Below are 27423 nucleotides of genomic sequence, written 5' to 3' on the forward strand. Positions count from 1 at the left end.
AGATGGGTTCATGATAATATCATGCTGAGACCACCTGTGTGATAAAAAGTTCCCTCAGAGAGTCCTCATTTTCAGATTCTCTTTATTAACAGATGATCTACAGAGGAGGGATTTTAGCTGCAGAAGTTGCAACTACGAGCAAGACATTTCCCAGGGAGCGTTTTAGATGCGACTTACAAACACCATGCCTTGTTGATGGGCAAGTCATGAAAAATCTTGCCCATCAGCAGCAGCCTCCGGGAGAAGTAGGAGATAAAGCAGCAAGAGGCTGTGCTCGGAGAAACGTCTCCAGCTAGAGTTAGTGGCTAACCATGCGGGGTAGGGAGATCTGATAAGCCAAAACTGGGCAAGTAGTTTTTGGGCTTTGGCCAGAAGTTCATTCATGACACAGGAAACATAGTTCCAGCCAAGAGGTGGAGGAAAGGCCTGGATGCCACGGGTGGAGAAGGGAACTGATAGTGAGGCAGCCAGGGAGTGGGAGTAGACTCCATGACGCGTGACTGCACTCACCTCCTCACTGGCTTCCTTGCCTCTCCTCCATCCTGCATACCACTTGCTCCTAGAATGCTCACGCCCAGGCCCGCAATCCTTCGATCGTGCCATCATCCGCTGTGCGATAAATGTCAAAATTCTTAGCACAGACATCCCATCCCAGCATAAACCTGGCTCACAGTTGTTTGCATAACTGCCAGTCTTTGCCACTGGGTTATTCCCTAACAGACTTTGCTCCTAAAGGAAGGTACCATTTCTTATTTGGCATTTTATTCACCCTACCTCTACCCATTAGGAAACGGCACTCAACTCACATGGTTGAATGAATGGAAAAATAAGTGAGAGATGGAATGAATGAATGAAGGAATGATACCAGCACTGTCTTTGTAAGACTATGTCTCTGAGTCCCAATATGGAAGGTGAAGATCATCTTTGTGAAATGATTACCTTTCCTTTGTAAAATGTCTCGATGAGCTGGAAATAAAAATCTCTCTAGAAATCCAACATCCCATTGTTGCTTCGTCATTGTCAAAGCGTTTTATTTTGGTGGTTTGAGTTACCATGATGTTTCTTTATAATTAGACAAGTTCAACAGACGTGAAGATCTCCGACTGGAACAGGAGTCTCTCGGCGATATGACAAGTGTGTCTGGAAGCACTACCGTTTAGCATGACACCAAGACCCAACACATGTCTAGTTCTGTCAAACCTCCGAGTCGTGCATGTGGAATCAGCGGAATCACCAGGATGATAATTAACTTTACTCTGTGACTCCCCTGTTGGCACATTTATTTTAGCTCTTCTGGCAGAGCTGGAGACTTGCTCTACTATTTTTTTTAAACAAATTTTTAAAAAAATTTATTCCTTTATTTTTGGCTGCGTTGGGTCTTTGTTGCTGAGTGTGAGCTTTCTCTAGTTGAGGCGAGCGGGGGCTACTCTTCATTGTGGTGCACGGGCTTCTTACTACGGCGGCTTCTCTTGTCGCAGAGCACGGGCTCTAGGCGCGCGGGCTTCAGTACTTGTAGCACGAGGGCTCAGTAGTTGTGACTCGTGGGCTCTAGGCACGCAGGCATCAGTAGTTGTGGCACACGGGCTCAGTAATTGTGGCTCGCGGGCTCTAGAGCGCAGGCTCAGTAGTTCTTGCGCGTGGGCTTAGTTGCTCTGCAGCATGTGGAATCTTCCCGGACCAGGGCTCGAACCCGTTTCCCCTGCATTGGCAGGTGGACTCTTATCCACTGCGCCACCAGGGACGTCCCAGTCTACTATTCATTATGACGTTGTTTTCTAATTAGGTGTCTTGACACAGCAGGCATTCTAGTATGAACATTTCTTTTGTTTCTTTAATGTGGCAGCAAGCTGTCTGACTTTTAGCTGCCTGATCTTTCAGAAATATTACCTGCCATATAAAATGAGATATCACCCGTAAGGCACCTAGCCCAGTGTGTGACACCTGAGGGGTCTCTGAGAATGTTCATTACATCTTCCTGTTTATCTCGGTCTTCTGACTTCTGGTGCTTTAGTTACCCTCGGAGATAAAATACTACCTTGGTAAGGCTTATGTTTTTCTTCATTCCGGAAGAGAGTCCAGTAAATCTATAAACAGAGACTACATGGATTCTGTAAATAAAACGGCCACAATTTATCGAGTGCTTTCTATGTGCCAAGTGTTCCCACATTGCATTGCTTTTCATCCTCACAGTAACACTGTGAGGTAGACATTTTTATTCTCCCTGCTTTTTCGAGGAAGGAACCTTGCCTGAGAAGCCAAGTAGCTGAGATTACAGGGCGGGCGAGCAAGAGAAGTGGGACGAGAGCCCACACCCGCGTCCCTCGCGCAGTTCTCGTCCTCAACCATCGCACACACTGCCCTCCACCTGCACCGTTTCAGTGGCCAGTGCAGTCTCGGGGACCCCGCAGGACACAGAGATGGAGAAGCCACAGCCCTGCTCTAAAGGCATTCTTCCTGGCTGAACAGAAATGTGACTGCCCCCAGGTGTGAGCGCCAACACGTCCGGGCCCGGAGAGATCCCCTTCCCACCCCCTTCCTCTGGGCAGCCCCCTTGGAGCCCCAAATGGAATGTGGAGGAAGAACTTCCTGGGGCGAGTGCACAGCTGGACCCCCTCCCTGCAAGCCCCCCTCCAAGCCCACCCCGACCTCATCCCAGAGGAGAGAACAGCAGGTGCTCCCGCCGCCCTCGGTGTCCTGGGAGCCCATTGTCTGGTTTTGCTTAGCGTGGCCTGCTTCCCTTCTAGCCCTGGGCATGTGGGCAGAGTACAAGCTAATTGGCAGGGCTGCTCCAGAGACTAAAGAGCATGGGAGCTGCCTGCTCGCTAGCGGGAGGGCGTGTTCCCAGCCAGCGCTCTGACATTTTCTGGTGCCCGGCGGGCGAGGCCACCTGCCTGAGGAAGGTGTAACAGGGAAAGGGTAAACACGGAAATTCAGGTCCTGACAGCTTGGCAGAGATTCCCCCAGAGGAAAGGACGCAGCTGAAATCCAGCTGCTCAAGATGCTTGGTCAGCAAGGAGGAGACTCGACCTGGAGAGAGAAAGGAGTTCCTAGAGGGACAGAGAGAGCTGGTCCTGTCCTCCATCCACCTGCCAGGCAGAAGGATCCTGAGCCCCCAGGTTCCTGGGAGACCACATGGCTGAAGAGAAGGCCGCTCCCAGCCACCAGCCCCCAATTCCCAGCCCTCAGCCCCCAGCCCCAGGTCCCCGGCAAACACCTTACCTCACATAGACAAAAACAGGGCCTGGTGACGGTTGGGGCTGCTATGCTGGAAGCAAGTCAAAGTTCCCTGACCTGGATGAAAAAAAACAAAACCCTCACAGAGAAGAGGAGTCCTGCTGGAGAAAAGAAGTTTTGCAGAGTGGAGACTGTGGACTTTGTAGCCAGATATATCCATGTTCCAACCTCAGCGCTGCGGCAGCCTGTAGCTAAGCTAGCTAACCATCGTGCTAAGGGCTTTGAACAATATGTCATTTAATTCTCACAACAACCCTTTAAGGGAAATTATCTTTTAATCTTTATTTTATGAGAAACGGAAGCTTAGTTCAACATCTTGCCCATGGAGATGTACCCGAGAGTACCAGTGCCAGGCCTAGAACTTGATGCTGCCTGGTGGAAGGCCATGCTCTTGACCATTAGGCCTCCCATACAAAGATGCTTTCTGTGGCGACATGATATTTGAGACAACACCTGTCCTCATGGAGAATGAGTTTCTCAGTTTCATCATTTCTAACATGGGATTAACCATATTCATCTTTCAGGGTTTTTGTGAAAATTAGAGATAATATAAAGAGGGACATGGGAGAGTTACTTGAAGGTTAAGGGCTAGGGAGAGTCCCCGATACCTCCCTGGGCAGAGAACTACAGAGCCCATGCTCATTGGTGCTATTTCTTTTAAATTAAATCTCTTGCAAAAACATTACCTTAAATCAGAATGGAAAGATTTTCAAGACAGAAGAGAACAATTGTCTCAATTCATTTCTTTTTTTTTTTTTTTTTGCGGTACGCACACCTCTCACTGCTGTGGCCTCTCCCGTTGCGGAGCACAGGCTCCGGACGCGCAGGCTCAGCGGCTACGGCTCACGGGCCCAGCTACTTCGCGGCATGTGGTATCTTCCCGGACCGGGGCACGAACCTGCGTCCCCCGCATCGGCAGGCGGACTCTCAACCACTGCGCCACCAGGGAAGCCCCATTTCATTTTTATATTGTCCAAATTAAGATCATACGTATTATATTTTTCTCATTAAAATTGTAATACATGTTGATGCATTAATTATGGAAAATACAGAAACTGTAAAAAAGAAAATAAGAAAAATATTTACTTCCCACTATTCAGAGATGACTACTGTTAAGACATTTTTTCTTTTTTCTTTATTTCTGGTATTTCGTTTATATATATATATATTTTTTTAAAATAGAATTGGTATCGTATTGTATGCTATTGTACTATATCCCACACTTAAAATGCAATGTATCATGAACACTACCATGACACCAAATAATTCTAAAAATATATGAGAATGAATAGTTGCTTTCCAATTTTCTTCACAAAGTGGCTCATTACTTTTGTAATGGAAAAACATTATGCTTAAAAGAACTCATTGTGTTAAAAAATATATTTCTGAGCGGGGTGTGTTGCTTTGCCCAACAGGTGTAGTGTCCCATGTTTTACTTCTCACTCAGGCCAAGTGGAGGGTGATATTCTCCCAGCATAACCATGACATACGAAGTGGAGCTAGGGATAGTTGATTTTGTGAGGATTAAATGAGATCAGGTATGCAATGTCCCCAGGAGAGTGTGGGCCATGGTGAGTGCTCAGTAATGATAGAATTGTGTCAGTCAATGACAATGCAAGGAGAACAAGGTGGGCATTCCCTGGAGTGCCCTGGAGAACTGGAGGGCAGCCCTGCCAGTGGTGTGCTGGAGTCAGCTCTTATATGCTCTCAAAAGCCAATTGTTAAATACTCAGGAAATTTTCAGCCTGGCGGTAAAAGTTATAAAACCATTGGTTGCTTGAAATCTGTCACAAGGGGAGCATTTACACCACAGAAATTGGAAATCAGCAAAAGCTACAAATCAGGGTTATTTGTTTGTTTCTTTCCTTATGTATGTATTTTAGCAGCACACCACTGGTAGGGACGACACAAAGACAAGCTTTGCTGCTTCTCAGAGTGGTGGAGCCCTGAAGAAAATGCTTCTGAGGGCTCGTGTAGCATTAGTCGATTTTGCAAAAATGGAAAGGGATTAACATGAGCTGAGATCCTGGTCTGATTTCTCTTGCTTTAACTGCAAGGAGGAATAGGGAAGCTTAAGCAACGGGGAACCAAAAGGGCAAACCAGAAGAGCTTTGTTTATGCTCCTAAAACAGAAATAACTGGATTAGAGGATTAAAGTGCAGGAGATGGGGACACTTGTCAACTGGAGTGACAAGGACCTATTAGTGTAAGTGAATAAGAAGCTCACAGTTGGAGAGAAATCCTTGCCCAAGGAGAAGGCTGTGGGAAGGAGATGAAGAATGGATGCACACAGCAAGCTCTCTTCCAGCATGTCACAAGGATCAGAGGCATAGGGTCTGTGTGCTGGAAGGATTCACAGATCACTGGCTCACCTCTAACCTCCTAGGAGGAGACAGGGGGTGGGAATTGAGTTCATCACCAGTTGCCAATGATTTAATCAATTGTACATAAGTAATACCACCTCCATAAAAGTCCTCAACAATGGGATCCAGGGGAATTCCCTGGCGGTCCAGTGGTTAAGCCTTGGCTTTCACTGCTGGGGCCCGGGTTCAACCCATGGTCGGGGAACTAAGATCCCACAAGCCGTGCGGCACGGCCAAAGAAAATGGGGTTCAGAGAGCTTCTGGGTTGGAGACGCATCCAAAGGCCAGGAGGGTGATATACCCCAAACTCTGTAGGGTCAGAAGAAGCTCCTTCCAGACCTTGCCCTATGTATCTCTTCATCTGGATGTTCATTTGTATCCTTTATAATAGCTTGTAATAAACTGGTAATAGTAAGTAAACTGCTTCCCTGAGTTCTGAGAGCCATTTATTACCGGCAAATTTTCAAACCTGAGGAGGAAGGGGTCATAGGAACCCGTGATTTGTAGCCAAGTCAGATAGAAGTGCGGGTAACCTGGGGACCTACTAGTTGTGACTAGCATTTGAAGCAGTGGAATGGGCGGAGTCTGGTGGGACTGAGCCCTTGACCTCTGGGGTCTGCACTCACTCCAGGAAGTTAGTGTCAGAATTGAATTAAATCGGAGGCTACCTTGTTGGTCTCCACAGAGAACTGGAGAATTGCTTGGTGTGGAAAACCCACACATTTGGCATCAGAAATGTTATGTGTCCAAATAGACCCTCAAGCGTGAATGCTGTTTTTATCACTTGTGTGTGTGTATATGTATATATATATACTATATACATGTATATAATATAATACAATAAAGCTAGTTTCATTTGGGAAGGGAAATCCCAACAAAAGCTCACACTGAGTGCTTACTGTGCAAGAAAAATTCTGAAAGAAAAGTCAGAAGGTGCTGAGAAGTGATGGCTCTTATCACGTAAATAACCACGTGAATTTGAGCAAATCATTTCATGTCTCTGGGCTCCAATTCCTCACATAAAATGGAGTTTTCCGCAAATGATCTCTGAGGTTCCTTTCCGTTCCAGAATTTGATGTATTGTTAGCTGTGAGAAAGTCAGCATGAGGTACAGAGGGGGGCCATAGGCTGTAGAATCAGACAGCACTGGGTTCAATACCAAGGCTGTTGTTACTGCACATCTTTGGGCTAAAGAGTTAAACTCTCAAAAAATGAGGTTCCTTGTTTGAAAAACGGGAAAATAAAAATTATATTATAAAATCATAAGAATTGACTGGAAAATAAACATAAAGGACTAAGCATACATACCAGCATTGTTTTTTGAATCTAAGGCGAATTAAGAGACAAGTTACTTTAATAAGCAAATTAAAATAATGGACTCCATATTATTTTCAAAGCTCTGCTTTGTCATCTTAAGGTGAAACAGTTTAAAAATAGGATATGAAATTCAATGGGAGAAAATCAGCAAGTGATGAAACAGCAGAATATCTTTGCAGTTGTTTTCAGAGAATTCATTTCTAAACAGTTTAGCAGTGGAACTTTTCTATTTTGGAGAGATTTGTCCAAGTTCACACAAACAGGTACTGCTGAACGAGACCTTCCTGGGTTTCAGCAATATTGAGAGGTTACATTTTCTTCCCTGTGCTAATGCACCACATTTTTCATAAAATTGAAAGAAATAAAAGTTATGAGCAGAATTTCATCAACCAGAACATTTTAGAAATGCAGAATCTGTGCTTTTGATTTTATACCATAAATCAAATAAAATGCAGGAAACCATGTTTTCCCAATCCTGATGCCATCATTTTGTACCTGCAGGGCCACATCTTGCCCTGGGAGGAGAGCTACTTCATTTCTTAACAATTGTAACATTTTCTCTGAGGAATTCCAGTTGCTGCTGAGAACCAGCCTGTCCGAGAATATCCTTCAATCTTAAGTCAGTGATTCAATCAGAATCTGAAATATTCAGATAAAAAAACAGTTAGAAAAAACAGAAAAAAAAATAAACAGAAAAAAATCAGTTAGAAAGTTGCATCATGCAGACTCAATATTGGACCTTCAACTTCATTGTATCATTAAAGAAACAATTCTTTAAAAACTAAACACATTGCACAAATAGGTTTGAACTGGCCAAGAGTCATGTTTTGAGTAAAGACCAAGAAGGAAAATAAACAAACAAGGTGGAAGAATTTGGGATGTGATTTTTTTTTTCATGGCATAAATGTATACTATTTATTATGTGCAGAAGACAGGAAAGTGTTGTCTGGGCCAGGATGACTCTCACCAGGTACCAGCACGAGGTGTGAAAAAGCAACATTCCTTCTAACCGGGAAGAGAGCTGTTCTGAACGCAGCAGGACAATTTTTTCCCGCTGAAGAACTGTGTCTTAGGACTGTCTGTATTGAATTTGCTGTAGTGGAATTTGGTTCTCAGCAATGAATTTCTTCTCCATCAGTGTCTTCTTTGTCTTGTACTCTGTTTTTAATTTGACCACCAGCATTTGGCGTTGAATGAAAAGCCCCAAACTCACTCAACTGGAGGGTCACTGCATAGAAGAACAAATCATTGTTTGTTTTTAATTTCTTTCCTTTCCTGGCACAAATACTAAATTGAAATGATGTTGAAAGTATTGATCTGAAAAAGAAAAAGAAAGAATTCAAGGGATTTGCTCCATTTAAAAAAATATGTGTCTTTACTCTGAAGTATTAAGAGCAGTCAGGGCTGTGGGAAACCAGTTTCCAGCAGGTGACTAGGTGATAAGAAATTGTTCAGGTTCAACTTCTAGTTCTGTTTTGTTCTTAATTTATAATAGTAATAGCTGATATATATCTGCCATGTCCAGTTTATAAATTGCTTTAGCATACATTAGTTACCTAATGTGATCCTCAAAGCAGCATAATGGTACAGATACCATCATTATCCCCATTTCACAGATAAGAAGACTGAGGTTCTGAGAGACTGACTTTACCCAGGTTTTTCGGTTAATGAGAGGCAGTGCTTGAAATCAAGCTTAAGTGTTCTGACTTCAAATTCCTTGTTCCTACTGTTGCCTTTTAAAGACCTAAAACTATGGGATACTTGAGCTGAAAGGGAACTTAGAGATCTGCTGGGCCAGCCTTTGCCTGGTTCTACAGGATGTTAACACGTTTCCACAAAACAAAATTTGGGAAATGCCAACTTAAAGGATGTTAAGTGGATTTCTTGACCACAGAATGTCCCAGAGCCTTTATTTTGCAATGGATCTTGATGCCTTTTCTGATCTTATTTGGCGATGAATTTATTTTGGGGTCCATCTACCTAAGAACCACATTGTGTCAGGGGTTTGGAAGGAGCTGTCCTCTCTTCTGTTTTACAGAAATAAATCCTCATTTGTTCTGGACTTTCTCAGAGTACGCTATATTGTCACTCATACGCCACCTCAAGTCAACTTGGAAGAAAGTAGAAGAATTGAGCTTTTAATTGTTATTCAACAGATTTACCGCTGGAAACAGGAAGTAGTAACAAAGTGGCAGATTTCTGCCCTCCTGATTCTTTTCACAAACAATTATTCGTTGTGCACCAGATTCCAGGGACTGGGGGGGATCTGTGTGGAAAGATGAAGAGGACAGTCCCTGCCCTTAATGTATTCCCTCACATTCTAGAACAAGGTGTAAACAAAACTAGCAAATAATGACAAACATCTGATGAAAGCTGGCACGGGACGGGAGCCAGAGAGGGCGGCATCTTGTCCTGGAGGAGATTGATGGAGGGGGTGATCTGCGCTCAAGTCCCTGCTCATCTTCCTGGCAGGAGAAAGGCCACATCAGCCCCTTCACCTGCCCCACCTGAGGAGGGCGGTGACCGGGTACCCAACGGGCAGAAGGTGTGGATGCTCTCTGGGATCCATCCCAGCCCCAGGGCACCGGGGTCTGAGCTCCACAGCTTTCCTGACAGAAAGAAAAAAATAGATTGAAAACGTCTCAGCTCCACATGTCCTATTTTTAATTGATTTCCACACAGACTCTTCAATCACGGTATTAATATTTAATTGTCCTGTCAGGTCAGATCCTTCGCCATCAGACAGTTAAAGATGGTTTTGGACAGAGGAGGAAATGAGGTGGTGGAATGGCATGAAATGAGGAAAGTGAGACATTTGCTCAGAGGGGATTGGATCTGAGGACCAAGGAGGGTCCTGAGAAGTACACCTTGCTCACTTTCTCTCTGTCACTGTTCCTCCATTGCACACATCTGTAACCACTGCAGCACTTGTCCAGAAGGCCACCGGGAGCCGTATAAGAGCTTAGACAACACCAAGGCCTGAGGAGAAAGTAGGGGGTTTCTTCAGTAAGGAGAAGCCAAGAGGCTGGTGCCTGGGGAAGGGTCCAGAGGATGAAGCGTTCATATGCCATGTTTTCTAAGTTTGTGAGAAGCCGATTGGTGTTTTGACTCTGGGCTCCACCTCAGCCCGGGTGGAACCGGATTGAACGCACATTTCTTTGAGAAACCGGTGTCCCTCTGGGCTGCGCAGCATCACAGCAGCCGAGAAAAATGGCCCGGGAACTATTTTAGGTGAACCCGTTCTCAGAGGTGGTGAATAAACGTCTCAAATGTGACTTGTTCCAAGAGGCTATTAATAGGCAGGAGATGAGAGGGATGGGAGCACTGAATTTCATTCAGGTTCGGACTCTGGCTTTATCTATACCTCCTTTTTCAACACAGGAACGAGGAGGGAGAGCTTGTCTTGCCGCGTTTCCAGGGGAGCAAGGAGAAAGCGGCCACTTCCTCCTCTCCCAAGTCAGAGGGAAAAGCAGCGCACTCACCGCGGGCCCCAGCACAGTCCTTTCTGACCATCGCCCGTGGCTTCGCTGAACACAAGCCTACCAAGTCCAGAGAGTCACAGAAAATCAAGATGAGGCGATGCCTCGATTCAGGTTCATATTTGCTTCGACATCGCCGTCGCCTCTCTGTGCATCTTCTGGGTTTGAAGCAGTGGTTCTCATGGGGAAAGAATTGCTGGAAGGGGACCTTTGGAAATGCCCGAGTGTATTTGGCCGTCTTAACAGTGGCCTGGGATGATCTTACCATTTAGTGGGAAAGGGCAGAGATGCTGGACAGGCTGAAACGCTCTGGCTGGTGTCCCCAACCAATAACTGCCCCTGCCCTGCATGACTACTTGGGGCCCCTCTGTGTATTCTCAGCAGAGGATGTGTTTGGAACGGTCTGAGAGTAAACCTGAACTCCATTTTACTCATCAACATAGAGAGTATTTGTTTCATGTTTTAACGGTTGTGGAAAATCAAGGAAAGACAGACTTTTGTTTTGTTTGGGCCTTTACCAAGAGTTGTTCATCTTTTGGAAGAATCAGATCCCTGATGGCAATGACACTTGTGGTATTTGTTACCAAAACCACATACCTGTGCCGGTCTGCGTCTGCAGCTGTCAGATTTCCGCACGGGAGGATCTGACTACTTCCTGCTGGCTCCCGACACAGTCGCACCAAACCTTTACATATTGAAACACATCTGATGTTCTCCTAAGCGACTTTGGTTTTATTTTGCCTTTACATTCCATTAGGGCATTATACTGATTTTTAGAATGGTACGTAGGTGGATAATATTAATTTACTTTAAGGAACATAAAGGGGTTATTATAGAATATTTGTTGTGGGGGAGGCATTGGGTCTAATCCAGGTCCTAAAACAGGGGTGAAATAACTGGTTTAGATTTTAAAACAGGACAAACTCCTGAGAGAAGAGCCAGGCAAATGGACCATCAGCCACAGGACTCTCTGAATCATCTTCTGCTCTGAGGCTCAAACGCTTCTGCAAATGTGCCTGCGAGAATCAGGCAGTTCATGGGGAAGAGTAAAGGGGCAGAAAAGCAAGAGCTCAAGGGCCATGGCAGGGGCACCAGCTCTCAGCCTCACTGGGCACCGTGGGGTCTGTGCCTGGCTGGGGCTCATGGCCTGCTGACTGTGGCCCTGCAAGATTGCAGGCATAGCGTTGCTAGATTTTCCATGCTTGCAGTGGAAGCTAGAAAGCTGGCCTGCTGGAAATTGTATTAGGTGTGGTAAGCCTCCAACAAACAGAGCCAACAATACAAGGGCTTAAGGACCAGGATATTGATTTCTTTTGCAGGTCATGATCAAGGCAGCGCCACAGCCACATGTGGCTGTCAGCCAGGAGAAGAGGGATATGGGCATGGAGGAGAGCACGAGGAGCATCATTAAGGTCCAGACCCAGAAGCGGTGCACCTCCACTTTTACATGTTCCACTTTTACATGCCCTCTGATTGGTGGGGAAATGTCATCTTTAGCTGGGCAACCATCGCCTGGCTATAACACTGACCGTCTCTGCCAGAGTACTTACTCCAAGCACTTAAACCAGTCCTCTGCAGACCATGGAGCTGAACTTGGCTCAAAGACTGCCTGTCCTGCTCTGCTGGAATTCACCATTTAGTTGTAGATTTAAGTTCCACACCAGGAAAAACCATTTAGACTAGAGGAAGAAGGAGGAAGGCAGCGGGGCCAATGTGTTTAAGTTGGTGGCGGGGTGGCATACTCAGAGCAGACACTCTTAGTGGGGACAGCTTGGAGGATGGAAGGACACAGAACGCAGGTAAGGGAGGTTTTATTCAGCTTATCTGTCTTACCTCCACCTTGCCTGACAAAGCCTTCCTAGGCCAGCCTAGGTGCTCCTATTCTGTGTGCCTGGCACAGCACCAATTATACTTACGGTTTTCCTTGCCTATTTTTGTCTTCCCATCTAGACTGCAATTATATTTTGCTCACTTTTATATCCCCAGGGTCTTGCAGAGTAATTAGTATAGTAGGTGCTCAACAAATCCTTGATGAACGACTGAAAAAATTCTATGAACAGTAGAAAACTAATGCATGCTTCTGAGTCAGTGCAAGGCACCATCACGGTGTTTCATTAAGACTAATCTGGTTATCACGTTCAGAAGGCCAGGGCCAGCAGGACAAAGACAGACTGGGTTTCTTGGCGAAGTACTCTGTGATTGAGGGTAGAGATGTCCTGTGGGAAAGAATGGGCTTCAAAAGGCTGATGGGTTGGGGGCGTCTGCATGAGGAGTGGAGAATTAGAAACTCTGCTTCTGGATGTTTCCGTCCAAGTCTAGTCTAGTGATAACAGAGTCAGAGATAACAGAGTCAGTGATAACAGATAACAGAGTCAGTGATAACAGATAACAGAGATAACTGCAGTACCAGTCACCAAGGCAAGGCCTGAGTGGAGGAGACAGCGGTGAGTAGCAAACCCTTGAGGGTTCTATGTCCTATGAAATTGAATTAAAATAGAAACTGTAGGAGAGGCTTCCTGGATGAGGGAGCATTTATGATGGGCTTTGAGACATGAGGAAAATGAAGGTCCTGAAAAAGCATGCCAGCTTCATTAATTTTCCAAGAATCTAGTGAGTCCAATCAATATTATTATGAAAGAAAAAATAAATTATGAAATGGACAGTTAGCTATGGTTTGTACTAGTCTCTTTGGAAGAATGAATGGGAGGACAATTGGGGGTTCTTCTCAAGTTGGAAAGTTTCTGTTCTATAACAGGTTTTGGCCACTCAAGCCCATTGAAGAAAGCTGTGATCTTTGAGGAATAAGGTTCTGCTGGATGTGAGGGGGAGGTTCTGGGAGAAGTCAGGTCACCCCTTCCCTGAGCCAGTGATCTAGGAAACACCAAACAGGTGGCAGCCCCTGTGGTCCAGGATCGACCTGGATGCTGACCTTGCCTGTCACCCCAGCCAGCCAGCGGAAGTTTCTGCAGCCCCAGGGGCTGGCAGGCGGCCCCAGCATCCGCTGTCACATCCTCAGGGGTGTGAAAGAAAGCCACAGGTCTTCCATTGTGTGCAGGGGAGTGGGGCTGTAGGTGGGGAGCCTCAGACAGAGCCGAGACACACTTCAGGGTGGGGGCAGGCTCCACAATTAAACAAAGGCTTGGCTGTTAGAAGATCCCTCGGGGAGTGAGACTTGGGATTATTAGGCTTGGGTTAAGGAAAGGGCTTTCTCTGCAAACACAACAGATGCCTGGAAGTGACGCTGCCCACTCAAGATGTTTGTGGGAGGCAAGGCTGAAAGGCCCAGCATGGCAGGTGGTCAGGGTCGCGGCGCTACTAAGCAGGTCTTGGGAGCTGAGGGTGAGGAAGGATTGGGCTTGGTTTTAAGTGTTGGAGAAGGGGGCTCTGAATGTGGCTGGAGGTGAAGGTGAGACAGAGGAGGATCATGTTGAAGGAGAACTAGAGAGAAGTCAGAAGACTTGGGTTTTAATTTCAAGTTTTACCATCTAGCGCTTGACCGTAAGTCATCTTCCTTTTTTTGCGCCCTCTTTTCTACACCTGTCCTGCTCTGGCCCAGGTTTGGTGGGGGTGGGAGTAGGGCAGACGGATAGGCTTGGAAGAGGCACAGAGTCCCACACCGCTGTGAAGCGCTGATGCATCAGTGATTTCGATTTCCTTGCACTTCGTAAGCACATGATGGATACTCAGTAAATATAACACAGCCACTGTTTCAGGCTCAGAGACCTCCCCTCCTGGAATACGATTCTCTACCAAGGTCAAGGGGGCTCCAGATAATCTAAGGGAGCAATGATTTCCCTTCCTGCAGCTTCCAGGGTAGATTAGAAATAATAAAATGTTTGGGGCTAAGAATTAAAAATCGGGGTGGATCTAAAGTACTTCACCCCCAAATATCTCATTCCTTCAAAGATGATGATCCGAATAATCAAGATTCTGAATGAGACTGAAAAATGCTCTTTGGAAGAAGATTAGATTTCTTTGCAGAATAACAGATTAAGTTTTCTTTTTTAAGGACTGACAACAACAAAGTTAAAATATCCAAAACTACCTCATGAATTAATCAACCAAGGAAACAGACATTTCCATTATTCAGATGTTAGCAAGACTCTAAGTGTAAATATCTCAGAAGTACTAGAAGGTCATATTTGCAACGGACTTTTAAAGGTGAATTTAGCCCAACATACACACTTTACGGGTGAAGAAACTGAGACCCAGAAAAGAGGTTACAGTAAGAAATGAAAAATGCATATGCAAAGTTTACCTTCTCCTACGCTGAATGAGGATATGATGTCAGCGTGTCCACCCACACATGGCACCTGGCTGCCTGGGACACCTGCAAGGCTGCCGTGGGGTGACGTGTGGTTTGATTTTCCTCAGCATCTCTTCCTTTGGGAGAACACTTCTCTTATTTTCCTGGATCTGTCAGTCAAGGCGCTGTTCATCATGGGAGGACACTTGACCCGGGTTGGTCACCAGTCACAGGGATTGGTCTGGAGTGGGCATGTGATCCAAGCAGAATTCATCAAAGGCTTTTCCTGGGATTTTTATGTGGATGGATCCAAAGAAGCAGGCTTCCTTGACTGCAAAGAGGAAGCTATTTATAGTAGGAGAAAATGAGGCTATTCTTGAAGGAAGAAAACCCTAGATAGATAGACTCTAGATAAATGATGATAGATAAAGATAGATAGATACACACACACACACACACACACACACACACACACACACACACACACACAGAAACATAGAAAGAACCTGCTCCTGCACTTGCTAGTTCTTTTGCTTGAGTTTAAGTTTCTGTCACTTGCAAACAAAAAAAAGTTGTGATCAATATAATAGAAACACAATGGCCCTGTGACTTTTTTTTTTTTTTTTTTTTTTTGCGGTACGCGGGCCTCTCACTGTTGTGGCCTCTCCCGTTGCGGAGCACAGGCTCTGGACGCGCAGGCTCAGCGGCCATGGCTCACGGGCCCAGCTGCTCTGCGGCATGTGGGATCTTCCCGGACTGGGCCATGAACCTGTGTCCCCTGCATCGGCAGGCGGACTCTCAACCACTGCGCCACCAGGGAAGCCCCCCTGTGACTTTTTAATGATCTAAAGCTGATAAGTTGGTGGTAGAAGGGAAAGAAATGTAAATAGAATCTCTTTCCTCACCTGGAATGTGTTCCCTGGGACTTGGTACTAGGAAGAGACTGCGGGCCTTTCCTGTTTATTGCCCCCCCTTTTGTCTATTTAAAAACATTGACAAGGGCTTCCCTGGTGGCGCAGTGGTTAGGAAACTGCCTGACAGTGCAGGAGACACTGGTTTGAGCTGTGGTCCAGGAAGATCCCACATGCCACGCAGCAACCAAGCCCATGCACCACAACTACTGAGTCTGCGCTCTAGAGCCTGCGAGCCACAACTACTGAGCCCGCATGCCGAAACTACTGAAGCTCACATGCCTAGAGCCCGTGCTCCGCAACAATAGAAGCCACTGCAATGAGAAGCCCGCACACCGCAATGAAGAGTAGCCCCCTCTTGCCACAACTAGAGAAAGCCCACGCGCAACAACGAAGACCCAACGCGGCCCAAAATAAACAAATAAATAAATTTATAAAAATAAATAAAGTAGGTCTCTCCTGCATCCTGAAATCTTGTTACTCTATTTACATCAATTCAACATTTACTGAGAAAAAGGAGTACAGATTGTTCAAGGATGAGAAGAAACCAGCTCTGACTTCCTAACGATTGCAATCTAGGTGGTGGTGAGCTTTGGATGTCAGTTCTGTGTTTCTCCCCTGGTTGCCCTACCAGCCACTGGAGTTGAGCAAGCTACCAGCACTCACAGAGCTTTTCCTCCTGCCTTCCTCACCTCAGATTGTTGGGAGGATTGTATTAGTCCACGAGGGCTGCCAAGACAAAACACACAGCCAGGGTAGCTTAAACAACAGAAATTAATTTTCCTACAATTCTGGAAGTGAGAAGTCTGAGATCATGGTGTTGGCAGGTTGCGATTCTCCTGAGGCCTTGCCTTGCAAATGGCCACCCCCTTGCTGCCTCTTCACATGGTCGTTCCTCTGTGCCCACGCAACCCTGGTGTCTCCCTGTCTGTCCAAATTTCCTCGTTATAAGGATACCATTCAGGTTGCATTACGGTCCACCCTAGTGGCCTCATTTTAACTCAGTCCCCTCTTTAAAGGCCCCATCTCCTAGTATAGTCACATTCTGAGGTACTGGGGGTTAGGGCTTCCACATATCAATTTTGGGGGATGCAATTCAGCCCATAACAAGAACCAAATAAAATCACGTGCAAATGCCCGGCATGATGTCTGCCAGGCACACGGTAACATCCTACAAATTTGAGTTCCCCCCTCTTTCCTGCTAGTAGGATACTAAAGGTTTAAGACAACCATTTAGATGGAGCAAGTATAAACTCTGGCTCCTGTGGGTATATATTGTTACTAAATAGGGATAAGGGGGATCCAAATTCATGAGCTTCTATTAATCAAAACTGGTTTGGGGATTTCATTTTTTAAAAATTAGATTTATTGAGGTATAATTCTATATCATAAAATTCACCCTTTCAAAGTGTTCAATATACGTTCAAGGAGTTCTGACAAAGGTATATAGTCAGTCGTGTAACCACCATTACAATCAAAATACAGAACATTTCTATTGCTCCAAAAAGTACCCTCACGTCCCTTTGCCATTTCTCCCCTCTCCAAGCCCTTTGTAACCACTGATCTTTCTGTCTCTACAATTTTGACTTTTCCATTATGTCATATAAATGGTCATTTGATATTTAGTCATTTGTGATTGACTTTCACTTTCACTTAGCATAATACTTTTGAGATTCATCCATACAGCTACATGTATCAGTTTCAGTAGTTATCCATTTATCAACTTTTTTTTTTTTTTACCAATTTATACCAAAGATACCACAATTTGTTAAACCATTCGCCAATCGATGGGCATTTGAATGGTTTCTACTTTTCGGTGATTATGAATAGAGCTTTTATGAACATTAAGAGTACACGTCTTTTCGTGGACGTATGCTTTCCTTTCTCTTGGATAAATACCTTAGAATGGGATTGCTGGGTGCTATGATACGGGGATGCTTAACTTTATAAAAAACTGCAGACTGGGTATGATTTTGCACCCCCATTGGCTGAGTGTTTTACACGTATTTTATCACAGTCTGTGCCTTGTCTTTTCATTTTTCTTAACACTATCTTTTGAAGAGCAGGAGTTTAAAATTTTGATGAAATCTAATTTATCAAGTTTTATTTTTATGATATATGATTTTTGTGTGTGTGTAGCTAAAAATCTGTATTTAATCCAAGGTCACAAAGTTTTATCCTCTATTTTTCTTCCAGAAGCTTTATAATTTTAGTTCTTGCATTTACTGCTATAATCCGTTTCAAGTCAATTTTTGTATGTGGTTTGAAGTAAGGGTCAAGGTTAGTTTTAGGCATATGAATGTCCAATCACATACCAACACAATGCATTAAAAAGGTATCAAATTACCCCATCAAACTACCTTGACACCTTTGTCTAAAATCAGTTGATTATACACATGTGGGCCCACATCTGGACTCATATTATTCCATTAATCTATCTTTCTATACTGTGTGCCTAGGCTACGCATGTGTGTCCAAATCCATATTGTCTTTATTTTTGTAGCTTAAAAATAGTCTTCAAATCAGGTAGTGTTAGTTTTCCAATTTCATTCTTCTTTTTCAAAATTGTTTCTGCTATCCTAGATCCTCTGCATTTCTATATAAACTTCAGAATCAGTTTGTGAATTTTTACACAAAAGCCTATCCGGAGTTTGATGGGGATTACTTGTACCTATAAAGGAATTCATTTTGATAAATTAGATGAACACCATTCCTAATTTGGTCAAGCTTTGAAACAAGCTTTGGTATTTTAGAAAACTGTTCAGTTTTTAATTAGGTTGGGTGTTGATTTCAAAGCCTGTGATTCTCACCTTCTCTTCTGAGTCTAGGATGCCATGGAAAGAGGCATCACCCTGGTGACAGAAACACCCAGGAGTGTGTTTTGTCCTTGAGAGGAAAGGCAGTTTCCTCCTTCAGGTGAACTCTGTCTATGTCTGTGATAGGTAACATCTCACAACTCCAACCCAAGAGAAGCTGTTTCAAGGCATTCCCAAATAACCACCCTTCCCTCCTTTGTCAAGAGCAAAGTTCGTCGGATTTAGGAAAAGTGGTCTCGTTCACAGCCCAAGCACAGGCCCCAGGAGGAGCGTGTTCTGGGAAGCGATTGAGGAGAGGCCCAGAAAAAGCCAGGGCAGAGGCTTTCTGGAAGCACTGCCATCCCTAGCAGGGGGTCTTCCAGATGAAATACCCAGAGTAGGGGCCGTGACTGCCGCCCAGCCAGCTCCCCAGGGACTACCCTGAGAAACCCAGCCTGTCAGCAGCAGAATTGTTGCCCGTGCTTTATACTGGGAATTGTTAGCAGTCTCTAAATAGACCATTCATTTTTCCTTTTAGCACAGAAGGGTCTCACAACTCCAAATACCACCAGGGGCCTGAATGTTTCAAGTCAAAACATTCCCCAAACCACAGCCCTGGGGTGAGAGGCCAAGCTAGCCAAGGGTTTGGAGGAAAAACAACCACCTACCAGCCTGGAAACCACTGTGTACACAGGAGGCTGGTCGCCTTGCTCACAGAGGCTGGGAGACCGAGCATTTTCACTAGTGAGACTTAATAAAGTCTTGATAAAGCCACCTTTCCTACATTTCCCCTTTGCCGGAGGACCCAGTCCTGGGGCTGGAGGCTGCGCACGGGGCGGGGCCGCCCAGGGTACCTGAGCCACCCCTGCCCCGCTTCTTCCTCCCCGGTTGTGATAAAAAAAAAAAAAAGCGAGCGAGCGAGCGCGCGCGCGAGAGAGACAGAGAGAGAGAGACAGAGAGAGAGAAGAGAGGCTTTTGCAACAGTCCCGGTGCAGCATTTGATTCGGGGAGCAGCGGAGCGGTGTCAAACCTCTGCCAGGAGGCAGCCAAGCAACTCCAGGAGCACGAGCGCGGCGGCGCTGCAGAGACGCTGGCGCGGGCACCAGCCCACCGGGGAAAGCCGGGATCTCTGGAGCTGTGGCTCCCAGGGCCCCCGACCGCCATCCAGCAGGCAAAAGAGATCCCGGAGGTCCTAGTGGAGCCGCGCGGTCGGCGGTGCTGCCTGCCGGGCCGCTTCCTCGTGGAGGGGCGGCTTCGCCAAGTGCTTTGAGATCTCTGACAGGATGAGGACGCCAAGGAGGCGTTTGGCCGCAAGATCCTCCCTGAGTCGCGGCTGCTCAGGCCGCACCGGAAGGAGAAGATGTCCTTGGAGATGTCTATTCATTCCCCTCTCGCCCTCCAGCACGGAGTCGTAGATGCACGTGGACACGAACTTTATACTGGTGGTGCTGGGGCGCTGCTGCTGCCGAAGATTACCCTGGAGCCGCACCAGCGGAGGAAGGCGACGACCCAGCCCGAGGTCCGCTGCTACCTGCAGCACATGGTCCTCGGCTGCCAGTACCCGCACCCAAACCAGGTTATTCACTGGGACCTCAGGCTGGGCAAACTCTTCCTGAATGACGATCTGGAGGTGAAAATAGGGGATCTGGCCCGGCAACCAAAGGTGAATATGATGGGGAGCAGAAGAAGGAAACCCTGTCTAAATACAGAGCTCTTGAGGTGCTGAGCAAGAAAGGGCACCGTTTCCTGGTGGACGGGGGGCCTATTGGGTGCATCATGTTGATATATACCTTGTCGGTGGGTAGATCACCTTTTGAGATCTCCTGCCTAAAACTGACCTACTTCTGGATCAAGAAGAATGTATGCAGGATTCCCAAGCACATCAACCCCGTGGCCACCTCCCTCTTCCAGAAGATGCCGCAGACAGGTCGCATTGCCCACCCGATCATTCATGAGCAGCTCAAGACGAGTTCTTTACTTCTGGCTACATCCCAGCCCATCTCCCATTACCTGCCCCACCATTCCATCAAGGTATTCAATCGCTCTCAGAAGCCTGGATCCCAGCAACAGGAAGCCACTCACAGTCCTAAATAAAGGCCTAGAGAACTCTATGCCCAAGACTCCCTGGGGAAACTCTTTCCAGGGGTCCAGGAGACCAGAGAGTGCCACTGCATTCCCCAACCACTGCACCACCAGCTGTAGTGGCTGCATAGCGTGAGTGCCTCCAAGCCCTCTGAGAGGGGGCTGGTGAGGCAAGAGGAGGCTGAGGATCCCTCCGGCATCCCCATCTTCTGAGTCAGCAAGTGGGGGACTATTGGGACAAGTGCAGCCTCGGGCATCAGCCGTGTTCTCCGATGATTGGACTCACCTCATCCTCTGGTGCCTTGGTGACAGTCTGTGGTTCATAGAGCATGGTGGTGCAGAGTTCTCCCTCGCCATGAGTTCCCATCCTAACTCCTCCATAAAGATCACTCTCCAAGTACTTCCAAAACCACACGAGTGAACACTTGCTGAAGGTGGGTACCCACGGGAAGGTGAGGAACTAGTCCAGCAATCCTACCTGCCTACCTGATTCTGCAAGCACAGAACCATCACCCTGCATCCTGCAACGTCTTCCAGGACCACAGCAAACTCGTCCTGTGCCCAGCATGGCAGCTGTGACCTACATCGACTAGAAGCCGGATTTCCACAAGTACTGCCTGAATCTCCTGGAGGAGCACAGCCGCCCCAGGAGTCTGGCAAGTCAGCTCTTCTATGGCCACCCATGGTGGACAAGCTGCTGAGCTTTCGCTCAGCCAACAATCGCCTCAGGACCTCCTCACAGCCCCTCCCAGGACTACTGCCCGTCCTCACCCCCACCAGCCCCTTGGGCCCCTATGGGTTAGCCCCCGCTGTGCTGGGTTTTCTGTGATATGTCCCCTCACTCCGACCGGGTGGCTGGAAATAGAGCTACGTCTTCCTTGCAGGTGGGAGCTGCTATTAAGGTATTTCTGTACATGTTGGGGTGTAGGTTCTACGGCCTCTTCACCTTCCCTCTCAACCCCACCGTATGAATTGTACAGAATACTGCTATTGAATTCAGGACTGTCCTTTTCTTGGCTTTATACACATTAAACACGTGTGAATCGTTTTAAAAAGGTGCGGGGAGCGCTGATTGGCTACTAGTTGTCATGTGCATTCAGTGGCCACCTGGCTCAGCCAGTTAGCGGCAAGACCTGAGTACTCTGGAGGTGCTGTGCAGAGGTGGCTATATGGGCTATATGGGATGCCTGCTTTCATTGTCTCTTAGCCCAATAGGTCATGTAGCAATGGTAAACAAATTCAGTGACAACGCATTAAGTCCTTCACAAAGTGCCTTTGACAAAAGATGGTCGTCTGCTGAGAGCTGTGGGACCCTCTCAGCTGACAGGGCCCTGAGAATGCTACAGTGACCCTGTCATGGGGACAGGTCTGTCAGGAATGGTCTTCGGGGAAGAGGATGGAATTTATAAGACCTCCTTTGAATGACCAGTGCCGACTCCGATGGCTCATCTAGCTGGCATGTAGAAAAGCTGGAAACGCTAGCCGAAAGCTTGGGAAGGCAGAGAGGGAGAGAGAGAGAGGAAGGGAGGAAGGAGGGAAGAAAAGCAAGGAACCCCCTGTGGTAGGTGCTACGAGGGAAGGGCTGCCCTTTCATGTGCTCACAGCAGCATATGTCCACTAGTGAGGAGCACTCCGTGGATTCGGTCCAGGAGAGACACATTTAGGGTACCTGTTTCAGCTGAAGGAAGGGAAGGCGAGAGTACACTGGAAAGAAGTTCGAGAAGCTGGCTCAATGGTGGCCCAGGCAAAGAATATGACCAGACTGAGATGACATGGCACGCTGACCCAAGGCACACATGTCAGTGGCACTATGGCCGAATGGTTATAAGCCAGGCCTCTGGGTCAGATGACCTGATCCTGGTTCTACCACATACTGCTGTATGACCTTGGGCAAGTTACTCAATCTCTCTGAGGCTCAGTTTCCCCAACTGTAAAATGAGGGAACAGAACTTACTTTATAGGGGTTATCTGGAAGAATATGTGAGAGAACATTTAGTCTCTGTTCCATATGTGGCAGTGACTATTAGGAGGATGCATCAGTTGGGGACCAGTTGATGGCTTTGATGTCACACTTCCCCCCAGTGATGTGGACTCTGCCAGTGTTTGGTAGACTCAGCTTCTGCTAAGAAGCTCATCTCATCTGGGACTTGAGGGAGGGAACTCAGCTCTGACTATGACCAAGTTTCAGTATGTGAAGAGATTTGCTTACCTAGGTCTTCCTACTTATCCCGATGACTCTATTTACTTATATTTTGGAAAATCTTCAAGCTTTTTCCTTCCACTTGTGTGCTGGGGGGAGGAGGGGTGGGAATGGGGAGATGTTTATGGGCCCTGGCAGGAGTCAAAGGGGGCCGTGGGGCACCAGAATCCTACTGCATTGGCAGGGGCACAAATCCTGGCAGATTATGTCAAAGATAAAAGAGGATTTAGGGTGACGATTTAAAGCTTCCTTTTCTCCTTTTTTGGGCAAGGGCCTGGGAAGAGGGGGTGGGAACTGAAAACAGACAGAGCCTTGTTAGTGACTTGAATTTTCACATGTAGAATGACGGGGCTTTGGAAAGGAGTTTCTCCTTGTGTGCCCCTCCCATTCCACGCCATCTAACCTGATCTTTAAATTGGCGACTCCATTTGTATTCCAGTCTGATCATGGGAGACTCATATCCCGGTGGGCCCCAGCCTTGGTTTGTAGCAGACGGGAAGTGTTCAGGGGAGCCTTCAGCTGACACAAAAGGACTGTGGGGAAACCAGCCAGCATCCCTCCCTCCCAGCAGCCTCACCCCACAGCTGGGGCCCTGGGAAGCAGGGTGGTGGCAGGTCAGCCTTTACAACTGCTTTTTATTGGATCCTGTCTGTATTGGTTGTATTCAAGGCTCTCAGTCCCAGATATGAGAGCAAACCACAAGAACCCTGCGTCAGGTCAGTGACCAAGTGCCGAGCATATCAATGACCAGAACTCCGGGAACAATTGGAGCAAGTGCTTGAAATTCCAGCCGTGAGCCCGTCTGACCCACATGGGGGGATGCATATATCTTGGGTAACATCCCAGCTGGCAATTCCCAAACTCACCAGGCATTCAACCACTGCAGCCTCAATTTTAATCATTATAACACCACCCATCACCCCACTCTAGCTCTGCCCCACGGAACGTCCTGGGTGTGTAAATCCTGTTCTTTTTATTCAGCTGAGAGATGCTGCAGAGAGGACGAGCAGCCACTGCCCTCAGTCCCTTGCAACCAGGGACCCCGCTTTTCTGGGGGTGGAATCTGCCTTCCCTGAGGTTTGTCAACTTGCGGGGAAGGAACTCATTCCCTAGACGCTGTGTTTTATCCTGAAGGCATCTCCCAGAGCCAGGGGTGTACCGAGGGCTGAGGGCAGCTGGGTGAGGACCACCACAAGGTAGGAGCAGGCTTAGGCTTCTGCCTGAGGTCAGCGATCAGGGGTAAACCTCCTGCCCAGGATGGGTGTGTTCACGAAATTCTCTTTCTTTGGAATGGCTTGAGCAAAATTGTGTCTGGACACCAGATGAACCCTTGAGGCCTTTCCCTAGCCTGAGCTCTTCGACTTCTAGGGGTTGATTCATTCTCTTGTCCCATCAACAAGAGAGACTCACCTTCATGTGTCACTGGGAGTCCTCCACATTCCCCGCCTTTCCTGTCTCATTCTCACCATCGAGATTGGTAGCAGCTTTGAGTGCTTCCTTTTCTGGGCTCTCACAGCCCCTTGGAGTGTGTGTACAGACCCACGCCCTGCTGTTCTGTAGCTCCCTGGGGGCAGGGTTTATTCTGTCCAGCTTTGTTTGCTGCTGCCCATCTCAGTGGCATGCTAGGTGGACAAGTAGCCCGGGAACCCTCCCTGTGCCTCACAGTGGCCTGGGGAGATGCTTAAAAATGCCCAGCCCCGCTCCCAGAAATCCTGACTTAAGTGACCTGAGGTCTGGACGCTGGTGGTCTGAAAAGCTCCCCACGTGACCCAATGTGAAGCCCCTGTTGAGACCCCCCCCCGAGTCGACCGTTAATGAAAGCTTGTCTTAGAATGAACCAATGATGTTTGTCCAAGTGATACCTTCTCTTTTATTTGTGTGTGTGTGTGTGTGTGTGTGTGTGTGTGTGTGTGTGATCCTCAAGCCCTACTCACCCCTAGCATTTATCCCGTTAATGCCATTTGTTTGAGCCATAAAACTCTTGGGGGAACCAGGTTCGAAGGAGAGCTACTGGCAGGCATTTCTCCTCTGATGTTTGGAACTGTGCTGAACAACTCACTAAGTCTTAGGAAGTTCCTGCCTCCAGCACGCGGGATTCTCTCTCGTCCTTCAGCCTCACTCCATACCAGCTAAACCTCTTCCTCAACGTTTTCTAGACTGCAGACCACGGTTTCTGAGCCTTGTGGGAAGTGGTCGTGGGCAAGTCTGAGGGGCCATGTGTGAGGCCCCAGGTGGGCCAAGCAGCCTGGAGGGAGATGCATGTGGACAGGGTGTGTTATGCAAATGGGAATTACATGAAGTGATTGATAGAGTTTCATTCAGGGAGAAAATGATGAGAGAAATCAGACCACAAAATGTTTGTCGAAATACCATACGATATCACTTATATGTGGAATCTAAAATACGACACGAACCTATCTACGAAACAGAAACAGACTCACAGCTCTAGAGAATAGACTTGTGGTTACCAAAGGGGAGGGAGATGGGGGAGGGATGGATTGGGAATTTGGGATTAGCAGATGCAAACTATTTTATACAGAATGGATAAACAACAAGGTCCTACTACATGGTACAGGGAACTATATTCAATATCCTGTGATAAACCATAATGGAAAAGAATATGAAAAAGAATGTATATATGTATAACTGAATCATGTTGCTGCACAGCAGAAATTAAGACATTGTAAATCAACTATACTTCAATAAAAAAAAAGTTTGTCCAGTCCAGTTCTATGCGCAGCTCACTGCTAGGGGCTGTGGGACTTCAGGGGATCTGCCCTCTGTATGGGAAAACCAAAGAAGAGAACCTAAATATATGAGATGAAGCACAGATTTCCAAAGCTACCAGAGCTCTGAGAGGAGTGATGTCCATTTCCTGTAAAGCTTTGGTGTCTCATCCGTGGCTGGCGGTAGCCTCTGAGTCTAAACCAGCTGCAGCTGGTCACTGGCATGAGGTCTTTTTTTGAACACACAAAAGAGTATAGGGAATATTTTCCAAACACACACCCTATTTCCCCATATCTGCTTCAGTTAATTTTTTAAAAGACTGAGACATTGTTAACCCTCCCCTGTGCCACTTCCCGTCCTCCCTCCCTCCTCCCTTTCTTGAAATTGGTATTTGTCTTCCCCATGTATGTTTTCCTATGCACGTTACTATACACGTAGGGCATTCATGCACAATATATGATACGATTTTGAAAGCTTTCAAACTTTATATGAGGGGTATCATACTGTATCCTCTGCATGTTTTCCACTCACTGCTCTGTTTTTGAGGTTTATTCATGTTGATACAAAATTAACTAAACTATTGTTTATCCATTCTTTTTTTTTTTTTGTGGTATGCGGGCCTCTCACTGTTGTGGCCTCTCCCGCTCTCCCATTGGGGAGCACAGCCTCCGGACGCGCAGGCTCAGCGGCCATGGCTCACGGGCCCAGCCGCTCCACGGCATGTGGGATCTTCCCGGACCGGGGCACGAACCCATGTCCCCTGCATCGGCAGGCGGACTCTCAACCACTGCACCACCAGGGAAGCCTGTATCCATTCTCTTTTTTGATGGGCATTAAGAGTGCATTCTGTTTTTCCGTTAGAAATAATGCTACAACATTGTTTGTAATGTATAGTTTGGTGCACATCTTCCTTCCTCCCTCCCTCCCTCCCTTTCTCTACCTGTCTTTCCTTCCTTCCTTTCTCTTCCTTTTGAAGTATAGTTGATTTACAATATTGTATTGGTGTCAGGTGTACAGCATAGTGATTCAGTGTTTTTGCAGATTATACTCCATTATGTTATTACAAGATAATGGGTATAATTCCCTGTGCTGTACATTATCTCTTTGTTGCTTATTTATTTTACGCATCTCCTTGCACACAGATGCTCCACTCCACTCTCTCCCTGAATACTCCCTCCATGACCATCACAGCGTTCAGACCTGCTACCTGCCTGCTCCGGGCTCTGCCATGGGCTCACCCTTCCTCAGTACCGGCAACTCGGCTCTTAGTGTTTGAACTTGACCTGGTTTCTAGGCCTCACCTTACACTTGGAGACCTAGTCTTACACCACAACTCTCTGTGGCTCAGGCCTCTCAGGGCTTCTACCCCCCACCAACACCTGGCCTCTGCTGAAAGGGAAGTTCTTTGGCAGGAAAGATTGGCATGTCTTGGGCCATAAGACGAGGTCTCATACAAGTGGTCAGTTTTAACTGGACCTCAAAGGAAGTTCAATCTTCTGTAATAAGGAGAAATGGGAGAATTTTCCTGAGGGGAGAGAAGGAACCAGAGTAGGAAAATAAACATGGCAGGGTAGTATAGGGTGAGGACCCGGCTAAGAGCAGTGGCCAATGGAAGCTGGGTTCTGTCAGAGAGTGGGTAACATGATGTGACTCTAGTGAGTTAAAACTTCATGTTCCTCACCAGATGACTTTGAGCTTTCGGGATGGAAATGGTGGGTGGGCAGTGCCCGTGGCAGGGGTGATGGTGGCCGGGAGACCCCTGAGGAGAAGCTCCCATCCTCTACAGCCATCTGCTGGGCCAGGCTGAGTGTGAGCACTTGTGGTCTCGTTTCACTCCTTTCCCTCCAATTTGTTGATGAGCCTTTATCCAATCAGTCTTCCTCTTCCCTCCATCACTCATGTGTCACTTCCCGCCACTCCCGCTTCCAAGTAAGAGAACTCCAGGCAACCACGTGCAGGCTTCAGTCCAGCTACGACCAGTGGACTGGACGCTGACCTTGCTTACAAGAGCCTGGGGAGCGGACACGAGGGGCAGTCCTGCGGTCTTCTCTGCAGCTTGACTTCTCTGT

The 27423-nt window shown here is 47.0% G+C and overlaps 1 protein-coding gene and 1 pseudogene across 2 annotated transcripts in view; one reads left to right on the top strand and one right to left on the bottom strand.

Moving 5' to 3' along the window:
* Positions 1-1059: 1059 nt before the first annotated feature.
* C1H1orf21 (chromosome 1 C1orf21 homolog) overlaps positions 1060-27423 on the bottom strand; it is a 191755-nt gene continuing 165391 nt past the window's right edge. The window contains exons 5-6 of one of the 2 annotated variants that reach the window (XR_004486202.2): positions 14652-14970; positions 1060-7553 (exon numbers count right to left, since the gene is read on the bottom strand). Coding sequence is in view for 1 of the 2 variants with exons in the window: in XM_033437961.2 (XP_033293852.1) it covers positions 7530-7553 (24 nt within the window). In the remaining variant the exon portion in view is untranslated. The remainder of the gene's footprint in view (positions 7554-14651; positions 14971-27423) is intronic. The other variant, XM_033437961.2, reaches the window with a different exon arrangement.
* Positions 19474-21498, top strand: LOC101286382 (serine/threonine-protein kinase PLK1-like; annotated as a pseudogene).

This window comes from Orcinus orca, chromosome 1, assembly GCF_937001465.1.
Source record: "Orcinus orca chromosome 1, mOrcOrc1.1, whole genome shotgun sequence".
NCBI classification, from domain to species: domain Eukaryota; kingdom Metazoa; phylum Chordata; class Mammalia; order Artiodactyla; family Delphinidae; genus Orcinus; species Orcinus orca.